The sequence below is a fragment of the Clytia hemisphaerica genome, unplaced genomic scaffold (assembly GCF_902728285.1).
Source record: "Clytia hemisphaerica strain Z4C2 unplaced genomic scaffold, Clytia hemisphaerica genome assembly, whole genome shotgun sequence".
Lineage (NCBI taxonomy): Eukaryota > Metazoa > Cnidaria > Hydrozoa > Leptothecata > Clytiidae > Clytia > Clytia hemisphaerica.
In genome coordinates this window covers 538,379-565,439 of record NW_027104377.1, presented here as the reverse complement: position 1 = coordinate 565,439, position 27,061 = coordinate 538,379, and the positions used below count along the sequence as shown (strand labels likewise).

General features: G+C 35.0%; 1 protein-coding gene across 2 annotated transcripts; it reads right to left on the bottom strand.

Annotated features, from left to right (window-relative positions):
* Positions 1-316: 316 nt before the first annotated feature.
* Positions 317-25,735, bottom strand: LOC136818881 (exosome complex component 10-like). Of its 2 annotated transcripts, none has more exons than XM_067075108.1 (25): positions 25,590-25,735; positions 18,199-18,335; positions 16,559-16,682; positions 15,813-15,917; positions 13,849-14,002; positions 13,422-13,509; positions 12,507-12,576; positions 10,745-10,855; positions 10,380-10,523; positions 9,975-10,165; positions 8,821-8,977; positions 8,446-8,526; positions 7,950-8,017; positions 7,166-7,216; positions 6,580-6,691; positions 4,570-4,605; positions 4,343-4,367; positions 3,571-3,677; positions 3,262-3,336; positions 2,955-2,996; positions 2,231-2,318; positions 1,955-2,040; positions 1,238-1,355; positions 830-888; positions 317-484 (listed from the first exon to the last, which is right to left on the bottom strand). In XM_067075108.1, the coding sequence occupies exons 1-25, from the start codon at positions 25,683-25,685 to the stop codon at positions 419-421; spliced, it is 2,391 nt and encodes a 796-aa protein (XP_066931209.1). In that variant the 5' UTR covers positions 25,686-25,735; the 3' UTR covers positions 317-418. The 2 variants fall into 2 exon arrangements, with proteins under 2 accessions (XP_066931209.1, XP_066931210.1); XM_067075109.1 differs by having other exon boundaries at positions 3,577-3,677.
* Positions 25,736-27,061: the final 1,326 nt, after the last annotated feature.

Below are 27,061 nucleotides of genomic sequence, written 5' to 3'. Positions count from 1 at the left end.
CTGTGGAAAAGAATTGCTTGTGATAAGTTTTATGACAAATAATTTCGATTCTTATAGTCGTCCATTATAAGGGCTCAAAGTCAATATTTAGATCTTGGCTAAATGTCAGCCCAATGAAGTATAAGCCCGAAGGGCTAAAAGTCAATCTCTTTGGTAGGATTTGAAGCCAACAAATCCTACCAAAGTTGCGCGGCCTTGAGCGGCTCGCCTGGTTTTTACACTTTTTCTTGCCTGAGAAAGGTTAGAGATTGAACTCTAGCCCTTCGGGCTTTATACTCAATGTGTCAGCCCTTAACCCTGAAAAAACATTTTCCAATAAAATGAAATCAATCCATGTTTTTGTTATAGAATAATATTTCCAATGAAAAAATAAAAGAAATATATATCTTCTTAAAACTATTAAAATCATTGTAAAAAATCAACGTTGAAAACTCATCGTTTGGTTGGCGGATTTGTTTTTGACTTTCGTTTTCATTGCTTTCCCCTAAAATATGAAGGTGAAAAAACTTTGTTGATTATTTATTTAAACCATTGCATGGAGATTGATTCGTCAATCGAATATCTTCATAACTCAAACTCCCTATGGTCCCATCTTTATCATAAAATATTTTCCCTCATTAACAAAAGACACCTAGACAAGTTTTGTGCGATCCAAATCAAGTAATTGGCAGGCTAGAACAAAAATAAAGGTGGGTTTCGACACTTTCGGGGGGAGGGGTCGGTCAGAGGCAATGACGCTAAGAAAATCAAAAAATCGATTTTCGGGGCTGATTGAGTTCTAATTTTTGGACTTAGACGTGGGAAAATCGATTTTTGAGTGGCCCTTCACCTTGTTTGGTTCTTGTATAATTGTCGGTTTCTCCGTCTGACTGTTCTTCTTTTTATTGGCTACAAATATGATATTCGAATGATTAATAGAAAATGCTACGCAGTCAATAATCAAATTACTTTAGACCAGTTTAGAAAATTAAATTACAAATTCGTAATATTTACAAATACAAAGACAAAAGATTTACATAAGTATGAATAATTGAAACAATTGAATTTCAGATATGCGACTTAATTAGCCGTGCTGTGTTTTGAGCACTTTATAAGCGGGTTTTCGAGAAAGATATTTGATACTTGAAGTTTATTTATTTTTTGGTTAACTCGGGATATTCAATTTGTCGGATTTAGCTAAAATCCCCACCAAAATTAATTAAAATGAAAAGAAATTAAGATTGAAAAAAAGCCTCACCAGCGAATTTTCTCATATTAGCTTTGGAATAATCAAAGGGAACATATTCAGAGCTGTCTTTAACGGTATCCTCATACGTCATTTCGTCGTCGGATGTCTTTTGACGTTTTCCGCTGATCTGTTGAATATAAAAGATAAAGGCGTTAATACACTCTCCCCGAAATGCAAAAAATAATCGTAAACCTCGTTCTCGAAGACTTGTTGCTACGATACTTCAACGTCGTCAGACATATCAATGTTTGTAAGCGTTTGCGGTTTGGAATCAAAATTAAAAACGGTCTTTTGGGAAAACATATTAAATGTGTAGAATGTCCTTTGAAGGAATTATTGCATTTAAAAATGAGACCCGCAATGCTGTTGATTTATCTCAAGAAGTGTGTATTGAAATAAAAAGAATGAAACAAGACAAAGCTGGTAAAGCCGTAGCTGACCCAAGGATCTCATGCCGATATGTCCAAACGAGAAGAGGACCTATTTAACCTTCCAATACAGGGAGTAAGGGTTGAATTTCGAACAAATGCCAATTCCCTCAAACAAATATGTACCACATGAAAATTAAAGATCTAAGTCAAAAGGTAAAAAATACTTGCCTTGTTAGCATATAATATCAATGCTCCAATAGAATATTGTAAACTTGGAAATATATGTCACCTTGAAAACCTTCAGTCCAGATGCGTACAAAATATTTGATAAAATAATTTAGTGGTACACACTTACCATTTCTCTTATAGTGACTTCTTGAACTTCTTGTTCCGATTCGTCCGATTTCCGTTTTTTATTGCCCGATTGAAGTTTCACATTGTCTACAAGACAAAAGAAACCGTTTCGAACTAACTTATCATAAAATCATTTGAAAGTTGTAGGCTCTAAGAGCAGGCGGTTATGAAAAAGAGGGCCTTAGAGAAATCTATTTGGTTGATAAAGGTATAGCCTGTACCGAACAATTTCTTCGCTGGAAAGATAAGACTCCAACATAAACGAATAGTTTTATACCATCACTACTACTTTCGATTTCTATTGTTGGGATTTTCGGGCTTTCTGTCGTTTTTGTTGTTATTGCCTCTTTCCACTTTTTATTGATCTGAAGAAAACGAAATAAAATTCTAATAGAAATCGAGTTGTAACCTTTAGTCTATCGGTTTACACAAGGCTCTAAGCTTGAACTTGTTCAGTTTGTTAGCTGAAGGTAAAGAGGAACAGCTTTTAAAATTCTACCAAATTTTATTTCAACCAAAATTTCTTACTTTAAGGGCAGAAACTTTCGCGGGCAGAAACTTTCGCGTTTTTCGCGATTTTGATCCTTTTTCGCGAAAGTTTCTGCCAGGTAAGAAATTAAACCTGAAAAACGCGAAAAATAAACTTTTCTACTCAGTTTTGCACTATTTGCTAAATTTTTGCGTGTTTTCTGAGTTTTTGTTACCAAAAAGATAAATTTTATATGAATTCGCGAAAGTTCTATATGAGAAATTTCGGCCAAAACCATAATTCGCGAAACTTAAATTCGCTAAATTTCGCGGCTTTTTAACTTCGCGAAACTGTCTGCCCGCGAAACTTTCTGCCCTTAAAGTATTTTAAGCGTGGTAAAAACGTGTGGTGACTGGCTGACTGCATTACTGTATTATAACCTTTTCAGTTCTTCGTCATGATTATTATAATATTCAGAAATAGAAGCAACTGAGTAACAAGAAAACAACGCGAAAACGAACGGTAATTTTACCTGGTCTGGATGTTTCACTGGGACGCCCGTGTTTGGTAAATACTGAAGAATAGAAAAAAACAAAAAACTTTATTAGTAGAATTTAAATATTAAAGTAAATATTAATTTCCGCAAAAATCTCAAACCAACACAAAGCGAAATTTAACTAACTGGAGACATACCCATACTCAAAACCCTTAGAACGAAATTAACAGAGAAAAAAATACATGAGTGGGACTACTTTGAAAAGGGTGGAATTTCTGCACGTTTTTAGAGGGTGATTTATTGTATTGATACCAGAGGGAGGTAGGAGTGTTGACAGAAATACCTGTTGAAACGGACTGGTCAGAATACTCAACAGTTCTTTGGCTTTTCGTTTGCCTTCAGTCAGCTCTATGTGCTCCTGCCAGAAAAAAAAAGTTTCAGGTTTAATAACGGATGTTTTATTCCAAGAACTTAAATCTTCATGAGTTGCAAATGTGATTAGCATTTAGAAAATTCAAGATCTTTAGGAGGACGACTAAGCCTATTATTATTTACAAACTTTCGAAAAAAGCGTTTGAAAAAGGGTTATTCCAGGGATATAGTTTTGCAAGATCCTGATGAAAATTAAAAAATGAAAAATGTTAAAAAATACCTTTACCATAGCTTCGAAAGCACTCAATGCAGGAATCCTTTGTTCGATTTTCGGTCCGATGATACTGTAAATCTCGAATCCTGTTTTCCCGGTATCCAATCTCGAATCTTTTAAACAAAGAGTTACAAGTTAACTCAGCAAGTGTAATTGTTTTAGAGCGATCCCTTTTGTTAAAAGACCAATACAAATTTCAATTGAGCAAATACAGTCAAACGTGTGCTACACACTGGGTTCTACTTCAGTAGCTTCAAATTATTCATAGGCCCGAGCGTAGCCATTATCCCATTATCGAAACCATATGTTTGGCTATTTAAAATCTTCCACAGGCCCCAAAAATCAAACTTTTGAAAAAAAAATCGATTAAGTGTCAAAACTTCAGCCAAAGCAACCATTTTTGTAGTCTCCAGACTGCCCCATTCTCAGATTCTAGCTAAACAAACTCAATCTTGTCTTTAGACATGACATGACATGATTCAAGACCCACCCCCCTAGACTAAATAAAGACTGGTCTCAAGACATGAAAATAAGCCCTGGAAATTGCGGACAAACAACCTGTTACACGCTTTTTTTTATAAGAATACACTTTATAAGAATGTCCTTGATGAGATGGATTTACACCATTTTTTAAAAAAAGAAGCGCGTACTCTTAAATGACCGGCCGCATCAGTTCGAGAGAGGGTGTGAGTTTGCATACTTATCCTAGCAGTATTTCGCGTTCATATATAGGCCAAAATTAAAGTAATTGGGAAGAACCAAAATTAGAAAGTCTTACCAATGTCGTAACTGTCTTCGTGTCTCTGTAAGAAAAAATCAGGGAAAAATTTAACCAAGACATGAAATGAATGAATGAAATCCTATATAAGCTCCAGTAACGATACTTTTTTTGATTTATTCTAGCCGATATTAGATTTTTACAGCAATTTTAGCACTCTTCGTTTTTTTGACCTCACTAGAAAAGCTGAAGAATTACTCGGTTCAATAAATTAAAAAAAAACTTACGATATTTCTACTAGTGTCTGAAGTTACTTGTAAGTTCTAAAAAGAAATTGTAACACCGTTAAATTCAAAAAGCATTTCAATAGAAATTAACAAAAATGACAGAGTTGACGTTGTCTGCACCAGACACACATGTCTTTTTTGTCGACGCCGTTCCGTCTGTAAGTAACACTGTACAAATAGTAATGTATGGGGGATTGACCACAGATATCTGTAAAGCCCGAAGGGCTAGATAGGCAACTTTAAGCTTTCTTCAGCAAAAAAAAGTGAATATCGGAAAAAATATTCTTGCTATTGTTTTCCAAAACCCACGAAGCTTCTGATTGGTCAATCGCTGAAATTCTATTGTAATATCACGTGACTCTGGTAGGAAATCCTTCCAAAGATGAGCTTCACTTTTTGACCAAGGCCGCTTATCTAGCCCTTCGGGCTATAATATATCATTGGGATTGACATAGTTCGAAGTTGTTTCAGTACTGTTTCAAGGAACTGTTATGGTACCCTCCACACGTGGTAACTTTGTTATCATCCAGATGAGATTTCGGAACAAGGTGGAAGAAAAAGAAGAAAAACAAGCTAGATGCTGAATGGACCTACCTGATGATGAAAGTTAGATAGCAATGCGAGGAGAAAAATGAATAAAATCAGTCAAAAAATATAGCGTTTAGCAAAAATGCATAACGCAATAAATTCATCATTGATTGTTGATGGGGAGAGAGGGAAGGGTTGTAGGGAAAAAATAATTAGAAAGTTCTGGTCGCAAAAATCAGTTTTATTGACAATTGAATCATGCTTGATGGCGAGCATTGTTATCAATAATATTTTTGTGTGAAAAACATAGAAATATAAGGAAAAAATCCAATAAAAATCTGCAAAAACGGCGATTTCCGGCATTTTCAACCGGAAAAAAAAATTTCTCAAAAATCGAACTCGGCCATGTTTTGAGCATTGTGAATATGCATCTTTCTGCAAATAATCAGAAAAAACTAAGGATGAAAATTCGAGAAAATGTCAACAAGCTAGATGCTGAATGGACCTACCTGATGATGAAAGTTAGATAGCAATAAGGAGAAAAACGGAAATAATCCGTTAGAAAATATAACGTTTAGCGAAAAGGCATAACGCGTTAATAAATTTCATCATTGATTGTTGATGGGGAGAGGGAAGGGGAGAAGGAAAAAAGATATAGAAAGTTCCGGTTGCAGAAATCAGTTTTATTGACAATCAAATCATACTTGATGGTGGGAATTGCTATCAATGATGCTAGGAAAAAGTTCAATGAAAACGGGGATTTCCGGCATTTTCGGCCGGAAATTTTTTTTTCTAAAAAAATCGAACTCGGTCATGTTTTGAGCATTGCGAATACGCATCTTTGTGCAAAAAATCAGAAAAAACTAATGATGAAATCTTGAGAAAATGCCAAAAAACCGGTTTTTCCGGCATATTTCCGGCATTTTCGGCCGGAAATGATTTTTTTTCGAAAATCGGGTCTCGTCACATTTCCTGTTTTCAAATCGCCCTGTTTAGCCAATCAGAGATATTTTTAGACCACGCGGATAGAAAAAAAATACATCATTACAGAATGGAAGTAAACGTATTGATGTAATTTACTTTCTAGATTTGGTGCAATAGCTAGACTTTTTATACTGAAATAAAAACCTCGTTCGCCCGTAGGTTCCACATGTAAATCCAAAAAAATTCTTAGGCTAGAGTAGCCTTTACCAAACTCTTCTTTTGCTGAAGAGCAAGAGTTATCCGTGAGCATTTTCGGGAGGTACAGGCTAAGTTTTTTTCGTAAAATCCAAACTAGAGGAAATTAATTATTTTGGCGTTTTGTCAGAGATATCAATCGTGGAATCTGATACAACTCATGCGCTACTCTGGTATGATAAATCAAGTCATTTCTCTTGAGTCACTGATGCTCATGGTCGCATGTTCGGGGTCAATACAGACCACACGGGGATGGATTTGCAGATTCTTTCTCAAAGAATAGTTGCAAGTGTGGTTGCATACCTCAGCAGGATCATATTCTCTGGCTTTCAAGACCAGTCTGTGGACATCGATCAAGTGTTGTTTGACCAAAGGAGGTACTGGATTACAACAGGCGATCACACCAGGTGGTTCTCTAACGGGAATATGAGAGAAGAAATTATATGAACGACTTTTCTAGAAACAAAGTTGCTAGTCTTGGTCTATTTTTTAATCACATTGTTATTAGCAATTTAAAGCTGACGAAGCATGTCCCTCTAAGACATCGAGATATGAAAAAATGCACAAATTCATCACGTTAGAGCTTAGTAAAGCCTGAATATCCAAGCTTTGATTTCTTGGTGAAATGAATAGCATGCTTTTGGTTACGATTTTGAATTTCCCACCACCAAGTTGATAACGCAGCCAATCAAATGTTGTCATTTTTTCACTAGGTCACACTTTCTCAGAAAAAATTTAAAGATTTACAATGTAGAAAGCGAAGACAGCGCTAAATTCGAAATTTTCAACTGATATTTTCTGAGTCCAAAATTTGCCTAACACGTCCTACATCAGATTATAGAAATAGGACGGGTCTCCTGTCTAAGCTTAGAACTGATAATGGACATACTTGGGTAGATTTTCAGCTATCTGGAACATCATGTGATTGGGAAGCGAATATCTGTAGAAAAATGATGTATTATAAAGCCCCTGGATGGAAATTGAATATAAAATTACTAGAGTTTTAACAGAACTCCAATAATGACAGTAAGAGAGATAATAAGTATAAAACCAGTAACAATTTATGATGAAAAGAGTGGCCTTCACTCGGAGCCTTCTCTTGTTGTCTGCAGTTTTGTCACCCACACCGAATCATAGTCCCGGATATTCCGCACTACAATCTCGGAAACCTACTGTACGCCCTGTACTAGGCAGACAGAGGCTTTCAAATTTTACAAGTTACTTGTTAGGTTACCAGGGTGACGCAGATAACAACCATATCAACTTGCACAAACGCCGGCCGCACACTTGTGAAGAAGGCTCCTTGCTCAGGCCGCGATTAAACTCATCAAACCGAAAAGATATGGATAAAACAGATTTGATCAAATATCTACTTGTGGTTCAATTTCTGCACTTTACTTTACCCCTGTATTATTATCATTTATCTTTGTGCGTTCTAAAGTTATATTAGACAGATTTCAGCTTAATAAAGTTCACTACTAAATGTGTGCTTAAAGGCCTTAAAGCAGAGTTTTTTCGTTTTGGACGGAAATTGAAATTCTACGAATCAGCTCAGATTCTTCAAATTTCTTGGAACTTTGCTGAGAGTTTTGAGACAAAAAAGCCTCTTTCTTTACTCCGTTGAAATCAGAAATACGCCTGAACATTGTATAAAGTATGGGCTTGTATCTTACCCGTAACTTTCATCTTCTTCGCGAGAAATTTTGTCTCTCCATTCGTATAGTAAACGGAAACATTCCAGCTGAAATGAAATCAAACATGGGAACATTATTGACAAAAGGACCATTATTTCTATTCTTGTAAATGTTATAATATTTTTGTTTAAAATGGAAAGTTTTTCAAATCGAAATGAGGTATATTATCCCAGGGGAGGTGGATCTCAGCACAACCTTCCTTGAAATTTTCTGAAAATCTCTGCACCCCTCCCTCCTCCAGTTAAAAAAGGGAGCACACTGTGTGCATTGTTACATCAACATATGATTATGGATAAATTTAAAAAACATTTCTCGTTCTGATGTTTACTATCAAGGACAGAAGTCCTAGTTAGAAGCCTCAACCGGGCGGAATTACGTCCATAAATGGAAAGTAAATAAATAAAGAGCTTCTGAGATTAAAAAAAATAGTTCTTGGGATTATTGCTAGTGACTTTTCTGTGGTAGTGGACCTTACCTGTTGTTGATTAAGTCGGCCACGATATTTCTGATAGGCCATCCAGTGTGAGTCAGTGAAGAACCTCGGCTTCTCATACAACTATAATGGAAGAGAATGGAATTGATGAAAAAATGATCCAAAAGTGACAAATTTATTTTTGTTTCATTTCAAATAATACTTACTGTTTAAGTACAGACATGGAAAAAAGAGTTTGGAGCCGACTCAAATGACTAATTAATTTTCTGAATTTCATAAAATTTTGATCTTGCCAAACCAGAAATTTCATACTTGCTACGGTAATAATAATCTTCCCATGATTATTAGCGCTCTGTAAGACCAGTAAGAAAGGCTTTGCTAGAAGATCAACGTTTCCAAGATATTGATATGACTTACACTCAAACAAATACTGGCACTTTTAGAATACACGCTCCTAATAAGATTCTTCATTTCATTTCCACGGTCCATGAGTTGGTTTCGCATACAGTCGTAGATGTAAAGCAAGTAATGTGTGTCTTCTCTCGCATATCTAACCATCTCTTCTGGTAAAGGCCTGTTAAAATCAAACGGAAATCCTTGTTAGACAATTTTACAAGAATTTCTTAAAACTGTGCTCGGAAGTGCTGGGGATTCGAACACAGGTCATTGTGGTATGAGGTCGTTCTTGTATGCGAAACTGTGATCGAAACCTTCACCTCACCGAACGACAGAAAATTTGTCTAGAATAGTATGTCAATAGTATTATCCAGACGGTCTTGATTTGAAGCATATCTGGGTGAAAAAAAGAAAAAGTAGTGTTTCCGGAAACCGGCGGGGCGAAAATTTTTTTTTCTGACCCGGCCGCAGACTATTGGTTCATCTATATGGTTCATCATAAAGAAAATCACGTTGAACTTTCAAGCTATCAAACGTCGTTTAGTTGGATATTCCCGCTTTTAAATCAAGTTTTGGTCGTTAGTAGTTGATACATTTTAGTATTCAGGGATTACTTCATACTGTTTGTACATAAAAGTTATCTTTATTAAAGTTCTATTTCAATGATCTTAAGTTATCAAATAAAAAATCCTTTCCGGCCGGCCACATGAGAGCTTTTTTCCTTCACCCGCATTCCGGAAAAACTACCGGGTGCGTTAACGTTTTTGAGCACTTTCAGAAAGTTACTTTTTTATTCAATTGAGCATAACTTTCGATCTAATGGACCGAATTTAATAAGTGACCCATCAAAATTTAAGTTTATATTTCTTCTTTCCAATGGAATAGGAATGGTTCTTTTAAAATTTTTAGATTTCGGGAAAAATAGTTTTAAAGAGAGAAACTTTTTTGTGGCGCACCCGGTACATTTTTTAATTTTCGCCTTGAATTAAATTTTTATCTTATGATAGCATTTTAAAAATAGTAGAATATGAAATTGATATAAAATTTAGAATGAAGTTCCTCGCAGTAAAGTTGCGTAAGAATTGAAATGGCGGGGAAAAAATATTGTGGCAGAAAATGTTAAGATCAATAAAAAAGGTTTCGTGAATATTTAAGTTCTATAACAAAACAATAACCTTATCCTCCAATCAGCAAGCTGGTATTGTTTCTGTGCATTGACGTCACAATGTTTCTTGAGGAGATGAGCCAATGAGAATCGATCTTCTTGTAAAGTTCTGGCAGCTTGTCCAGTGTCAAACATGTTGACAATGTATAGTCCAAAATCTCGCATCAGCCAACCTATATCCATGTCAGCACCATGTAAAACCTGCAAAATAAAATCAGATTAAGTTTAAAAAGTTTCCATACGTTTTTACTGGTAAATATTTCGTCTGAAATAAAAGGGTACTAAACAGGATAAATTGATAATTTACAAATGATTGGTAGGTTCAAATTTCGGAAAATCAGGTCACACCATGTCTAATCCTAAACTAGTACTTGATTACTAAAACTAGGGTATTAACTTAAACGATAAAACAAACCTTTAAAATTTTTGGATCAGTGAAAACTTCATTTAAAATGTAGAGCTCATCTCGGAGAGCCAAGGTGTCCACAACAAAATCTTTTTCTCTGGTCGAGATTTGCATGAGACACACAAATCCTTGGAATGAACGGTACGAGTGGTGCTAAAATGAGAATATGAAAACATTCTAACACAGTACAATTGTGTAAAATGATACGATGGAAGATAGCCATGTCATGAACTAATACGTTTGGCCCAATGACAACCCTTTGACCTAAAAAAACCCAAGAACTTAAAAATCAAAAATAAAGAAAAAAAAACAACTGAAAAAGAAGTAACTTTGCGTTCATTGGCATTTTGACGCAAATCTTCTAGTTTCTATACCTCCAAATCGATTGCTACTTCGTGAGCTTGTAATAAATGTTTGTGCATTTCAGTCAACTGTTCATTAGTTTCCACAAAATGGAATTCTGTCTCATCTAAAGATTTGTACATCTGAAAGAAAAATTAGGAAGAAATGAGCAAAGATTATTCAAATTAAAGACACTTCTATTATACCTTTGAGCTCATTGAATCAATTATTGTTACTATTTCAGAGAGTAAACTTCTCACGTGAGGAATATAGAAAACTAGTCGTCCCAGCGTCGTCCGAGATGACTCTTTACCATGATAATTAAGCTCTTTTCGCTCACTGTCATATTTGAGAACTTAAATGTATTATTTTACTGAGAAATATGTAAACGATTTCTTGTATTTCCCAAGGAAAATGAACAATAAATAAATAAATGAATGGAACATTAATCAAAACATTCTACTGATTGTATTTTCCAAGGAAAATTACCGGAAACAATTTGTTGTATTTTGCAAGGAAAATTACCGTAAACAATTTGTTGTATTTTGCAAGGAAAATTACCGTAAACAATTTGTTGTATTTTGCAAGGAAAATTACCGTGAACAATTTGTTGTATTTTGCAAGGAAAATTACCGTAAACAATTTGTTGTACTTTGCAAGGAAAATTAGATTAAACAGATTTCTTGTCTTTGGCAAGGCAAACTTCAGTAGTTTTCTTTTTAAATTTAATAAGCGAAAAAGGTGAAAATATAATGGTGATCGAATTAACAACGAGAAACGGAACTGAAATGGACATGTACTAATATTGATTGTACTGGCACATTCCTTGTCTTTTTTACGAAGAAAATATTCACAGGGGCTATAAACCAAAACTTATTCGTTGGACATTATTAAGTATTATTAACTCTGGCATATTAACTGAGTGACCAAAACTTTTGAAGGAATTGTCAAAATTAAGTTAGACCCTCCCTAATTCTAATAAAGCAAGGTCAACCTTACAGATCACTCTGATTACTCTGAAAATGTGATCAAACATCCAAAGTTTTTTTGGACCACCCGGTAGGTTCCAAGAAAATTATCTAAAGCAATGTTTTCCTGGCTTCACTAATTTGATTTTTCAAGCAAGGTAAAAAATGGTAGAGTTATTTTGAAAGCAAATCGAATCGAAACTGCGATTTTTTTTAAATCTACTGGCAAGGAAAGAAAGTCTTGCATTGCTAAAATCTACCACAATCAGTATCTTGTAAGACTATTCTTATGCTAGGAGTAGTTCAGCCATTGTGGGTATACATTCAAGGGTGACTTTGAAAAGACTTTGAATAGCTTTGAAAAGACTTTTAAAACTGAAAAAGAAAAACAGAACGAGTGTTCAATTTCAAAGCACTCTTGAAAATCTTAAAAAAAGAAGATTAGAAAAAAGATGTCGTTCTAAGGCTGAAAATTGACCAATTGAAAGGTCAATACAGAAAAGACACAAAAAAGAATTACATTTAATAATCGCTAACGAAAAAGCTTCATGCCAGAATTGGAGAGTTCCGATTTAAGTATATTATAACATAGATAAACCTTCTGTTGTGACTTATGAGTCTTTTATGACTGTTTGCAGAAAGCCACAAAACGAAACAGGGGTCAAGTTCAAGCTTTTTTGGGCATTTCCAAAAAGACGAAATGAAAATATTTTGTTAACGTAAAATATGAAATGAAAAAACTTCAAAGAAACGGGGCAAAATGACAGGAGCAATGAAATGCAATAATATCAGAAAATGTTGAAAGAAAAATTGAAGGGTGCATTACCTGAGCATCTTTACGTTCCATTTCATCTTCGCTTGGTTCAAATTCTGAAATTTCATGTTCATAAGGATGCCTGAGAAGAAAAGAGAATCATAGCGTTCATAGAATCATAGAATCATAGAATCTTTATTATAATACATTATTTCTGAAATGAATTTCCTAGCAAAAGAATTGAAATACCGAACATCTTTTGGCATCTCCTCTGAATCGCCACTTGTCACAACTACTTATTATCCTATTTAAGGACTTTCTTCATATTGTATATCTTATTGGATTTTTTTCTTCTTCGCTTTCACTGATTTTAATTCTATTTTCTGTTTTGGTTTTGTCTCTTTTCTTTGAATGACTTGTTGAATTAATTAATTCATTGCGGTGAATTTCAACAATGTAAGGAATTGATTCCTTTTCGCTAGGTGCCAACAGAATGTTGACATGTTGACCATACAATCTTGTAATTTAACATTAAATTTAACATTAAAAACGAAGTCAGACTAAATGAGATATCATCAATGATACTAATACTAAAGAAATTTTCCTCGGGAAATACAAGAATTGAATTTTAGTTTAAACAGGTTTAAATGGTATAAAGAAAGTATGGGTAGGGAAATTAAATACAAGAAGTACTTTTAAGTAATTTTCCTTTGGAAATAGAAAACATTGTTTTCATAATATTTCCCTTGCAAAATACAAGATTAATTACACAAAACTATAATTTCACAAAGTGCTCGAACATATTTTCCTTTAAAAGTACAAACATATATAAACTCAAGGTAAAAGGGAGTGAAAAGTAACAATTAAAGTGCCGTCTTGGAAAACACAGGGACGGCTAGTTGTAAGCTTGAAAGTGTAAGACAAAACTAGAGCAATTTAAAATAAAATGTAAACAAAATCATTTAGTGAAAGAGGAAAGAAATTCACCTGACAGCACTGATGGAAGCATTTCGTTTTCTGGCTTGTTTGATGAAGTTATCAACAGCATCAGACACAGGTTCTGTCGACATCTCATCTTAAGTAAACAAAATATGATAAAGCAAAATGATTCTTCAATTTTATAACTATTTGACATATCCCTGGAAATATAAGTTCTCGTAATACTTTTAACATCACACCAGTCCTCGCCATACACCAGTAATACTTTTAGCGACAGAAACAATAAACAAAAGAAATTTGGACTAATTAAAAAACTGCCAAAATTAAACTAATAGAATGTATAACTATTCTACTTTTGCCCAGCTTATTTCCTACCACAGCAGGATATACACAAGATTACGCGGTTGTTGAGTCCGAAATTTCTTCAGATTATGGCATTGCTTTTCAGAAACTTTATGTCAATACTTTTCCCTACCTTCTTCCAGTGGTTTGATAGCATTAGGTTTTGTTTTGATGTAAGGTGTGAATGGTGTGTTACTATTATCAATCTTATCCAGCCATTTCAATTGCGGGCGTTGTATGTTCTTTGCAAGAAGTAGTTTGAAAGATGATTGACCAGAATTCTTGTTCTAAAGACAAAAAAAATGTTTATGATCGCCATATATATATACACAACCCTATTTCCATCATATAGGAGGATATTTTCACAAATGGCCGAAATCCTGTGTAGGTCGAAAACTGAGGAACAGATAATGTGTTTTTTTGAAATATTTTTTGACTCATATTGAGTTACTTCTTTCCATCTTAACTCATATTGAGTTACTTTCTTCCTTAAAGTCATTTTAGATCACTAGTTTTACATTGACGGATTTCTATGTCATCATATTTTCCTTTTCTACTCCAACCTGATTGATTTTCTGTGAATGTTCATTCTAGATTTTTGTTGTATTTGTATTGTCTTTTTGTTTTGTGGGTTTTTGTCTTTATTGTTTCCATTTTGAGTAGTTGAAGGTTTTATACTTCTAGACTATATATATTTATCACGAATGTTGTCTGATGTCGTAGAAAGTGAAGGGTAAGGGTCATTTTCTTCAGAACAAGTGATACTTTTATGGACCTACCTGGTTATGCATTTAACACATTTATAATTGATATCTACGTGACGTGACCATTTAACAATCATTCAGAACACAAATAGTGACGATCTATTAAAATTAGTCGTTTGTTTCTTATAAAAAAACGTTTAGAAACCAAAATTTCATGCTCTTGAAATATTCTTTCATATTCAAGACTTTGTGAGCAAAAACAAACATCTATCTCATCAAAAAATTGGGTAATTTGGCTAAGAACATTGATGTATGCTTATTAATAGTGATTCTTATAGATAAAGATGCGTTTTTTGAGCTGAAAAATTCTTCTTTTACAAAAATCTGCTTCAGCCATCTTTTACCTACTTTCATGCAAAAAATCAGAAAAAATTAATGATCCAATTTTTCACAAAGTCCAAAAAACCCTTTTTTTAGCCGTTTTTTGGCCCAAATTTGCCCAAAACATTTTCTTTCGAAAATCGGGCTCCTACATTCGAGGGTTTATAGTTATGCATGTTTGTGCAATAAATCATAAAGAATGAAAGAGCCAATCTCGAGAAAAGCTAATACCTAAGTAATTGATAATGTGCTTATAAAAAATATCGAATTTGGCCAGTTTTTTTAAAAAAACACGCGAAGCAACCAAAATTTCATGTCTAAACACACATATTCTTCAACAGTAAGGCCTCATGAGCAAAAAAAAACATCTTTCTCATATAAAAAGTGAGTAATTTGACTAAGAACATTGATGTATGCTTATTACAAGTGATTCTTATAGATAAACATGCGTTTTTTGAGTCAACAAAATTTTTTTGCAAAAATCTGCTTCAGCCATCTTTTACCTATGATGGTACCCTACTTTCATGCAAAAAATCAGAAAAAATTAATGATCTAATTTTTCACAAAGTCCAAAAAAACCCGTTTTTTAGCCGTTTTTTGGCCCAAATTTGCCCCAAAATTTTTTTTTAGAAAATCGGGCTCCGTCACATTTTGCCCACCACCATTTTGCACCTTTGTACCAAAAATCAAAAGATTCCTATGATTCAATCCCGAGAAAAGTTGGTAACAGACGGACGGACGGACAGACGGACGAACACAGGTTAATTTATAGGACCTCCAAGTAGGTCCAACAAATTGAAACAAATTGAAAGGTAACAGATTTAGCACAAACAGTTAGAATTCATCACAAACTTGACAACCAATTTTTTCTTTTTTTATAAAACAAATTATTTAAAGAAGCACGATTTTATTGAGAATTATCCATGTTCTTTCCCTTGCACCATAGAATCGAAATAATTTCAAAGAAAATTCAAGATAATAACAAGGAAACAAATGAAAATATTTCTCAAACCTTTTGCTTATTCCAACTGGAAACAATGGGTGTACTCTGAGCATTCAATGGGACCAGTGGTTTCTCATTCTTTTTCACACCGTTTGCTTCATCTATGAATGTACCCTGCAAAAGACAGAAAATCAATTCTTATGATGTATTCATTTATCAATAAATCTTTCGCTTACATTAGATTCTAAAGAATTTGGATTCTTTTAAAAATTGAGCAAAAATACCAGACTTGAAAGCAAATGCTTCAAAAATGGTAATGGTTTTTGAGAATGAAATTGATTTGAATTCCACAGTCTTAATAGTTGTTTAGGAGAACGCGACGGCCTTTCAGTTCTACTTGGTAAATTATTGCAGCCATTCAGGCCGGAAATTATCTGCTCCATATCACAGAAATATAAGCCTAAAAAACTTTATAGCACATTGCAGGGGAAGATTTGCATGTAAGCGTGCCAATTTGAACAAAGCTTATTATATAGGCAATATCTTTAAATAAGTTTTGTTCTAATTGGCACGCTAGTATAGGTAATATCTAATTTCACGCTGGTTCTACTTGCATCCACTGGAGTAATTAGACCATCGCGTTCACCTAAAGGAGTATATAAATTGCTCAAACATCAAATTTCATAGGGGGTAGCGTAAGGGACAAATACCCACATGGAACCTTTTAGTGAAAATGGGAAGTTAAAAATTGTTTTCACTTTCTTAAAACTTTTAGGGTTGTCAGGGGTTGTTCATTAAAGTAGACCTAATCTTACAAGGCTTTCTAGCATGATATCATTTCCATCTACCAATCGCTCGAATCTTTCTTCTGTATCAACAAACCTAGAGGTTGTTGTCCAACCACACTGTACAGCATTGTGTCGGAACAATTCACTTATTCTGTCGAAGAAAAAGTATAAAAAAAATCATATTAGCAAATAAACTATTTGATAGAGATATGATTTCTGAAGAAAGGGAAATTGTAGATTTTACGCTTAACAAGTGATACTTTCATGGACCTACCTGATTATCGAAACTAATCAATGAACATTGAAACATTGAAACAATGAAACAAATGAGACATAACTCGTCAAAATACAAAAAAATAAAGAAAAATGAAAGCATATCTATTGATAGAAATTATCAACATTATTGAAAAAGACTTTTGAAAAAGAAAAAAAAGAAGCCATTAAACGCTTTTCTTTGTAACAATTCACTATCCAAAAAATGCACAGCTTAATAAAAAATTTCTAGAAAGGGAGTTTCTAAACATCGACCAGAAATGACCACTACCAGCGACCATGACCAGATAAATTTGGATTAGTGAGTTTATCAGCTCTCTCCACCGTAGAGAATATTTAAAACAAGTCCTCAGAATACTAAAAAGTGACCTTTGAAAAGTAACCAGTCATTTTCTTGACAAAGTGACACTATTTGACAAAAATATTGACAGGGTCATTAAGAATGATGTTTGTAAACTTTGTTGAGCCAAATACTTTAATTATGCTGAACGAGATGGCTTTAGTATGAATAGATAGAACTTGTCAGTAGGAAAAAATTGGGAAGGCCAGTTTTAGAGATATGAATCTAATCAATTATTCTATTGTCTTTATGCTGACAAAATGACTAATTTCGACAGAAATAACAATCTGATGATGACATACAAAGCTTCTCAAACCATATTCAAAAGATTCTGTGCCACTAATTATTGTGATGACGATAATACAAAAGGATATAAATTGACACCATAATCAAGCTCCAAGAGCGTCAAAGCGGTTGTTTTGCGTATTTGGCACGTGGCTTTAATTAGATGAGACAGGGGTGAGCTTACTCTTCAATAATATCTTCAAATGATTAGGAGAGACAAAAAGAAAGAAAGAGAAAAACTTGATAATCCAATTTTTCACAAAGTCTTAAAAACCCTTTTTTAACCGTTTTTTGGCTGAAATTTGCCCAAAAATCTTTTTTTTCAAAAATCGGACTCCATCACATTTTGGCCACCACCATTTTGCACCTTTTTACCAAATTAATCAAACGATTCCTATGATTCAATCTTGAGAAAAGTTGGTAACAGATGAACGAACGAACGGACGAACAAACACAGGTTAATTTATAGGACCTCCACCCCACCGATACTAGTTCCAAAAAGGTACTATGATGTATTGGCAGCTTCATTTCTCCCTGATCAAAACCCATTTATTTAGTTTTTGGCATCCTTCCTTATAAAAATATGGCTATCTGTCTAAGTTTTCATGTCCAAGGCTGAACTTAGCACAGTAATTAGATAAGCCTGACAAATTTGAGTAGTTTTTAAATAAGGAAAATCTCTCAGTGAAAAACCATCACTTTTCAAGCTAAGCAAAGCCCTAAACTTTTTCAAAATAATATTATTAAAAATTGATGCTTTTTAACTTACTCGTTCAAAATTTTGTCCCCAATCTCCTTACACTGTTCGTTGAATTCAGGAAAACTACTCCAGTATGGAAATTCTTCTAGCAAGGATGCAAATGCATTCCCTTTTTGTGTTGCTTTGACCACTTCCTTGAATACATCCTGAGAAAAAAAATAGTATTGGTAGGTGAAAACACTAGAGTTAGAGCGGCATAAAAAAAATTTTGTTTGCATTTTTGTTTGGTAAGTTCCATTTTCTGAACTAAAAAAAAGTTCCCTTTTTCCCTTTTTCATAATTCAGCTAAACATTTTCATGTTTTATTTAGAGCTTTAGAATTACATTTACCCATCATGCAATGAATTACTTCTCTCTCACACAAACTGGTGGGGAACTGGGGTCTCTATTTTTAAACTGTAGTGTAAAAAAATTAATTGTTGCTTGAAAACCACGAGACTGTTGTTTTGTGTGTAATGCCTTTTATAATTGATCTTTGGCGTTTAGAAATTAAGAGCCTGCTGGAAGCAGCAGTTTTTCGAATGGCAGGCTGGCAAAAAAAATATCAATAGTATCAATATACGCTTTTTTATAAGAATAAAGTGCTTTGACTGAGGGTCAAGTATTCTTAAAAAGAAATTGCCAAAGTATTCTTATTTTTTCAGAGAAAAATTTCCTTTTTAAACAGCTTATGTGAGTAATTCTAATATATGTGAAGAAACGTAAGAATTTCTGTCCAAAATCACCCGGTAGCGGGTGACCCACGAAAAAGTTCAGACGTTTCCCGACATCTTGAGGCCGAAAAAATGTCCCAAGGTGCTTGGAGTTTTGATATTTAGAAAGTAGATATCCTAACTTAAAATTTGAGCTATCACTTTTTAAATTTGACCGACTTGTTCTCTACTTATGAGCTTTTAAAGTCAAAATTCACTTTTCGGAAAGTGTAAAAAACACGTAAAAAATAGCTATTAAATTTATGCCATCAATTAGAAAATCACTTACAAATTGACTTATCTAACGAGTTTTATGACATTAATAATTAATAAAAACACCTTTAAAAGTAACTTTTGCTTAAAACAAGACTAGTTTTTATAAAAATTGGCGCTTTTGTAGATTTTTCAGATTTTTTTCAAAAACTGTATATCAAAAGCGTCTAAAAATACCAAATTTGATACCCCTTTTTTACGTGTTTTTTACACTTTCTGAAAAGTGAATTTTGACTTTAAAAGCTCGTAAGTAGAGAACAAATTGGTCAAATTTAAAAAATGATAGCTCAAATTTTAAGTTAGGATATCTACTTTCTAAATATCTAAATTCCAAGCACTTTGGGACATTTGTTCGTGGGTCACCCGGTATATTCACTCAGGAGATGTGGGTGGCAGAGCAGCATGTATACATGTGTATGTATGCATACACAAGAGAAAGTACACTATATCTCTTTTGTTAATTAATTTGGGTCACTTTTGTTTTCCCACTTTTTGAAAAATGACAGTTTTATTCCTATTGACAAATTAAAACTCACCCTTGATGGTATTATTACGATTTAGCCAATTTTCACCAGATATTCTTATAGAAGATATTCTTATGAAAAAAGTGTGTACTATGCGTTTTGAAAATTTCAAATCTATAACATTTTTGCAACTTTTCAAACAATTGGAACATTCTACCATGGCTCGCACCCCCCCCGCCTGAGCGGGGGGGGGCTACACCTCAAATTTGCCATATAAGAGGTGGGAGCTGTTTGTTTTTCCTGACAGGCGGGGGGAGCTCTATCTTGGGGGGGACCTGCATAATTTTATGTAACTCTGGGGGCTAAATAACACTTCCTAAATATTTTTCTTTACTGTTTTTAATTTCTCTAAAAAACCTTTATGTCTTCATGCGAAGTGTGATCTGATCCTTAGAAGTGCACACACATGTAAATAGAGCTTTGGAAATCCTTGCAGGGTTCCCAGCGGTCAGGGAAAACCTGGAAAAAGGACTGCTTTTAGAAAAAGTCAGGCAAAACCTGGAAAAGTCAGGGAATTTTTTTCCAGAATGCCTTGAATTTGATGATTTTTAGCCAATATAGGAATCTCCTCTTTTCAAAATTTTTCTTGTCGGACCCAACCATGGTGGGTCCTCCAAATAATCATGATAATTGTCAGGGGAAAAGGGTGGATTTTTAACCAAAAGTCAGGGAAAATTAATCTTAGGAACTGCCTCTTGGCACTATTTCAGAGGGCAATTTTAAGAACTCAAGGGTGCATAAGTTGTATAATATTAAGTTACTACTAGTTTACTTTACTGTTTATTTACTTGTGTTTTCATTGACTAAATGGTAAAAATTCATATTGAAAAAAAATTATTCATCAAAAATTTTTCCCCTATTATACTGGGACCTAAAATTTTATCATGCTGGGGGGGCCTTGTTCTTAGGGGGGACCTAAATTTAGCGGGGGGGCCTAGAACCCCAGTCGGAGCCATGTCTACCGTCAAACTACAAGCAAGTTAACTCTACATTTACGGATTGGGATCCTCTCTGCTTTTTTCGAATCATTACGTAAGGTTTTCATGGCTAATTATTTGTGACTCCCCAAGCAATTTTAAAGTACCTGGAAAGACCGATCAGCTTTAAAGGTACTTAAAATTGCTTGGGGAGTCACATATTGTTCATTATATTTATAAAGGAGGCCACAGAAATAGTAAATAGCAGAAAAATTAAGAATGCGATGAATTTGATACTTTTCTAGAAAAAGAATTTCAAAGAAGGTAGTGCGAGCAAAATGAGCAAAAAAATTGAGTTTAAATGTTTGTGTTCATCAAATTGTCAAAGAACTTTACTGCTAGCGAAGCATGCGAAAAAAATTGCAAGATCTTTAAAGTTATTTCACAAAATTGGCCTTGCAGTGCAATGGCTTGTGATCTTTGATACCAATAAAATACCAAAATCAAAAAAGGGTCTTTTACCTTTTTGAGTGAAAACAAAAAAGTTAAAAAGGGCGCGCTACCAATGAAAGTTATCGTGACATGTTATGACAGAAAGTATGGTTGATAAACTTGGTGGAGTTATCAAAACAAATTTGTTGTCAAAGAGATTTAACAGTAAGTGAAAATACAGGCCATATATCAACATGTTTCGACCAATCGTCCCAAGTTAGGGCAGCTGACGGAAGTGAAAATACAGCCCACAAATCAAACGTCCCAAGATTTGACCAATCGTCCAAAGTTAGAGCAGTTGATGGTAGAGATTTTTTCAATGTTTGGGGAAGGTAGGTAAGTCTATAAAAGTTATTTGTTGTTCGAGTGGAAAAAAGTGTTTAAACAAGCATTTTTTGTGCTCAAGGTTTGTTTTTCTTCGCAAATTTTTGTCTTAAATTTTAAATAGATGACCGAGTATTTCACTGACAGTTATGATTTTTTCACAGAATAAAGTTAAACTATTTAGGAGCTTGGAATTTTTAACAGAATTTCAAAAAAAGCTGTTAGTTCTGGTAGGACGCTGTTGACGCACAGGACTGCAGGCCTGGCCTTGAATGGCGTGCTATAGCACGCGCACACGCTAGCACACACGTAAAATTATTAGTGAGTGCTAAAATAGCATGCCTAAATCAAGCAAAAACAGGTATTGAAAGTCCAAATTTAAGGCTTGCAAGTGCTATAATGGCACACGCAGGCTTTTCTTCATGGCCAGGCCTGGGACTGTTCGGTGTATTTGTCCGGTGGCAAAAAGTATCCTTTTGCTACACCGGAAGTAATAAGTCCGGTGTCAGTGCGGTGTTGCATACAGGGAATTTTGGACGCCGGAAATTTATGAAACAAAAAATTAGGAAACACCAGACTGGTCATGTCCGGTGTTTTGATTGTCCAGTGGAAAAAAATCTCCTTCTCTGACACCGGACATCCGTATTTTTTAAGTCCAGTGTAGAGATTGTCCGGTGGTAAAAAAAATTCTCATTTTACACCAGACTTTTGCGTGTCCGGTGTTCGTTAAGTCCGGTGGCGGTGTGTCAGCAGGGTCCTGTTCTGGTATCTGGAGATATATTAAAAAATTTAGGCGTCGGTAATTTGCGTTCCCAAACCAAACAGAAGTGGGGATTAGCGTCATTTACATAAATATACCAAAAATTGATGAAAGTAATTTTTCTTCTCTATTACAGATATTGATAGTCCAGCCACATTGATTTTTGTGCTTCGTTTCGCACGGTTTTTTAAAGCAAGTGGTTTTGACTTATGACTTTCAAATTTTTGTTTTTCCCCAGACAAATGGCTCGTTGTTTTGTCATATTTATGTAGACGGTCCATCAGCGCGGCTCTTGTATATCAAAATACGGCCCATCTATTTTTTATTGCGGTATATCTGTTCTTATGATTAGGGAGATAATAACATATTCCTACAAACATAACGGGAGGGTACTGGATATCATCTATGTTAGGGGTCACTCACAAATCAATTTTAGGTTAGAAGAACGTCAATTGACGTTTTAAAAGCTGCCCCACCCACAGTGTAGACCTAACTCTTCACACAAAGATTACGGGAAACGCATGTTTGGACTTTGTACCCTATGCTGCACTCAAGCACTTAAAAGCCAAAGTCCCGCAAAGGCGGGACAAAAATCAGTTTTTTGAAGTTTGCAAAAAAACGCCACATAGAAGATCTTTCAAATTCAGTATATGAATAGAGCAGTAAAAGATACAACTTTTCTATTTTTCCTTTTTTTTGCAAACGTTCTAGGAATGAAAATAAAGGGATAATGATAATTGAATACTATCCATTGATGACCCGCGGCACTATCGTAAAGCTAGAATCGCTTCGCGTACTCTTCGCTTGAGAAAATGACTGACAGATTGAAGTTTTTCACCCGCACAGGGAGTTTGCGGAGCGTTCTCAGCTCAATCCTCGGACCGCGCTAAAAATGGTAGACTGAGCTGTGATAGATCATTTTGATGGAAGTTGTTGGAATGTTTACAAGGCTCTTGACAGAAAATTGTTTGTTTTATTGTCAATGATGACAGTGCGGTTATTAATTTTGTTAGATCTGACAAATTGATGTTTGTAAGTGCACTTTATAGTTTTAATTCCCATTGAAGAATCATATTCTGGTTTTCATGTTATTAGATGCTGGTTTAGAGCTTTAGGTCTACACTGACCCACCCACACCCAAAAATGTCCTTGATATCCCCGAAAATCGATAAAAACTGCCTTCGTCGCTGTTTCGTCAGCCATCTTAATTTTCACTACGGCTCGCATAGTTTATATTTGAAAAAAAAAGAAACAGAGATAATTTCTGAGCTTGTTCACAAAATTCCCGTGATTAATTATCTACGTAGTATGTAGCGACAGAAAGAACGGCCATCTACAAAAATTCAAGGGCCGTTCGGGCCGTCAAACAAAGAAAAGACATAAACATCGGGCTTTTTGTTTTCAAAACAAACAAAGCGATCAAACAGAAACATGGCGAGAAGTAATATTTGGCATGGAATGAAAAATCGATGTTTCTGAAAAACGTCAACAAACTTTAACCCACCCACCCATATACCGTAGGATTGTCTAATATCGACATGCATCTTCTAATTTCGACATAGCTGTAGGCTGGTCTTCAAAATAAAAAATCAAACATAAACAAATACATAACCAAAGTTATCAATCAATCACTAAATTGTACTCTCCCTAACACATCACAGATTGTTAATATAATATGAGAAATGTGAAGTATTATTACTTATATTTGAAAAGAAAACTTTAACGATGTAGTAATCACTAAAAAACTAATTAGCATGCTTTCAACGAAGATGCCCAAATCACAACAACATTTTGCACGCGAGGAATTTTTTAGAAGACCTTTTTACCGTGAACCGAAAATAATTAAAAGAACCCGGTTTCCTTATGAATTTGAAAAGGGACCGGGTGTGCTAGGTGCAGCGCCTAGAAGTTTAACGCGGCCTCTTAGCGCCTAGAGCTCGTGCTTGCAATAAACAATAAGGACGGGAAACCAGGTCGACTAAGCGCGCGAATTATTTTTATCCCGTGACTTGAAGCGTAATAAAGTTGTAAAATTTTAATGATGGACACAAGAAAGTTACGAGGAAGTTTGCATGCGTTTCGTGTGTTGTGTAAAATTGCTTATATAATTTGGCTGTTTTTTTATTGAAAGGATTGCAATGTTTACTGAACTTCTAGTTTGATGGATGAACTTGTTTGATAAGAATGATACTAAGAATTTCATTCAAGGTTTGTTTTGATTATTTTACAAATCCGGTGTCGAAATTAGAAGACGCATGTTGATATCAGACAATTCTACGGTACGTCAATTGACGTTCTTCTAACCTAAAATCGATTTGTGAGTGACCCCTTATATTTTATGCGTATGAATTAAGATGGCAGGTATAGCGAAGGATGGAATAGAAAATGTTACAGGTTTGAAAATCGATATTCTGTTGAAATTTCTTAGCGCCATAGGCTCTGACCCCCCACCCCCTCGCGTCACAATGACGTTAGTTGCAGGAAACATCGATATGTGAGTGACCCCTAACTTGCACAAACTACACAGACCATACATACTACGACCCTGCCTATGCCCCGGACAGTCCGGGTTTTTTTTTATGCGTGCCCGGGGTCCGTATTATTTGTTTTTGAGAGACTACCCCGGACGCCCCAGACAGCCCGCGCGGTCGCTTTTTATAGAATCGCTGACCGCGCGGGCTTTTTTCTAATTCATTGAAATATTCTTCCGTGGACAAACGCTGTCTTCCAAAAGATCTTGTAATGTCCTGATTTTGGCGTTTCGTGTGTGAGGCCTGTATTTGAACCTTAAATCTCAAGCGTGGTTTGTTCAGCAATCAAATTCTAAAATCTAACCGAAAGCTGAAAAATGGATCCTGGTCAGACAGAGAAAGGTAAGTAAAGTTAGTTTTTTTATTTTTAATTAATTTATTAACCTTGCCTAGTTTATAAAAAAAATCTCTCACTTTTTTTGAATTTCATTGTATTTGTGTCTCTATGTTGACTCAATTTTGTGAATATACGTCCGGGGTAAATTTATGGCGCAAAAATTGGAGCCCCGGACGTAGGTCCGGGGAAAAAGTTATTTTTTTCAGACCCCAGACATTTGCCCCGGACTGTCCGGGGCATACATAGGCAGGGTCGTTACATACTATATCAAGAAAAATCGCAAAAGAGTGCTTTTTTGTTGTTTCCAGCTCCAACCATAACCCTAACTGATAATAACCCAAATCCTACATAACCACACCCATACCCAACCCTACTAGGTCACCTGTAGCTAGCTACTGACAACACTACTATTTTATGATCCTGCATGCTGGATTCGAAAAATATATTTTGTGTCTTTCGCTTTTAATCTCCCAAAAACCTGCAAAAACGACTATTATGATATGTGTTGTGTGAATGAGAAAACTTTTTAGCTATCTTACGGTAGTTATACCTGAGAATAATCTTTCACATTCTGTTTTCCAAAAATATTATTTTCGATCTGTGGTTGATTTTTTTGTTCATCACGTTTTTCCTCGCTGGAAGCCATGTTGATTTTTTTGTTGTGACTTGATTCCGATTATCCTATCGGGCCCATTGAGTTTCAAGCCCGAAGGGCTAGAGGTCAATCTCTAACCTTTCTCAGGCAAGAAAAATTGAAGCCTTAAAATATGCGCCGTATTTTTGATGACGGATTGAATCTAGCACTTCCTTTGTTTTCGAGTGATATATTTTTCAAAATGAAGCGGTAAATTTTAGTTTCAATCTGTCATTTGTGTAAAAACCAGGCGGGTCGCTCAAGGCCGCGCAACTTTGGTAGGATTTGTTGGCTTCAAATCCTACCAAGGAGATTGACCTCTAGCCCTTCGGGCTTGAAACTCAATGATCGGGCCTTTATTTCCCGATTTTAGCTCGTTTATTTTGGCGGGAAGCGGGCGGAAATTTGGGCGGGTTTTCAATCGAAAATGAAAGCCCTAAATAGTCGGGGTCGACTTGCAAGGTCTCTCTACCTTCTTACGCTAAAATTTGCTGACTAGACCCGACTGATTGTTGAACAGAGTGGAGAGCAGATTGGCTGGATGGTTTTATTTTCCCACTTTCAATTTTCAACTTTTAATAGGTATATCTATTTAGTGACTCTTTTTATACAGAAGCTAGTAGCCAACACACTCTTTTTACTAAAGAATAGGGCGGCAATCAATTTGCGTTGCGTCCTCGTAAAAATTTTCGGGTTTTCTTAAAATTGGACCCAATGAATTTCACCAAAATGAACTTAGCATCGGATTCAACATTGGATTCAACATTGGATTCGCGATTCTAGCATTGGATTCACTTTACCGGACAGTATCTTTTTCGGACAGCATTTTTAGGTCATCAAAACTATAATGGACGTTACCTGTGTCTATTAGCTATCACCTAGTGAAAAAATTAAGTTCATACCTCCTTTCCCCTAGGAGGAGTTAAGCGGAAACCACTGCTGATTGTCAGCATTGGATTCAAATTTCCAGCATTGGATTCAACTTATCGGACAGTATCTTTTTCGGACAGCATTCTATGGTATTCAAAACTATAATGGACGGTACCTGTATCTATTAGCTATCATTTAGTGAAAAAATTAAGTTCATACCTCATTTTCCCTAGGAGGAGTTAAGCGGAAACCACTGGTGATTGACAAGAAAAATTCAAATTTCGACCTTATGCTCGCTAATTATCGGACAACCTTATTCTCGGACAGCATTCTTAGGTGTTCAAAACTATAATGGACGGTACCTGTACCTATTAGCTATCACCTAGTGAAAAAATTAAGTTCATACCTCCTTTTCCCTAGGAGGAGTTAAGCGGAAACCACAGGTGATTGACAACAAGAAATTTAAATTTTGGCGTTATGCTCGCTAATTATCGGACAACCTTATTCTCGGACAGCAT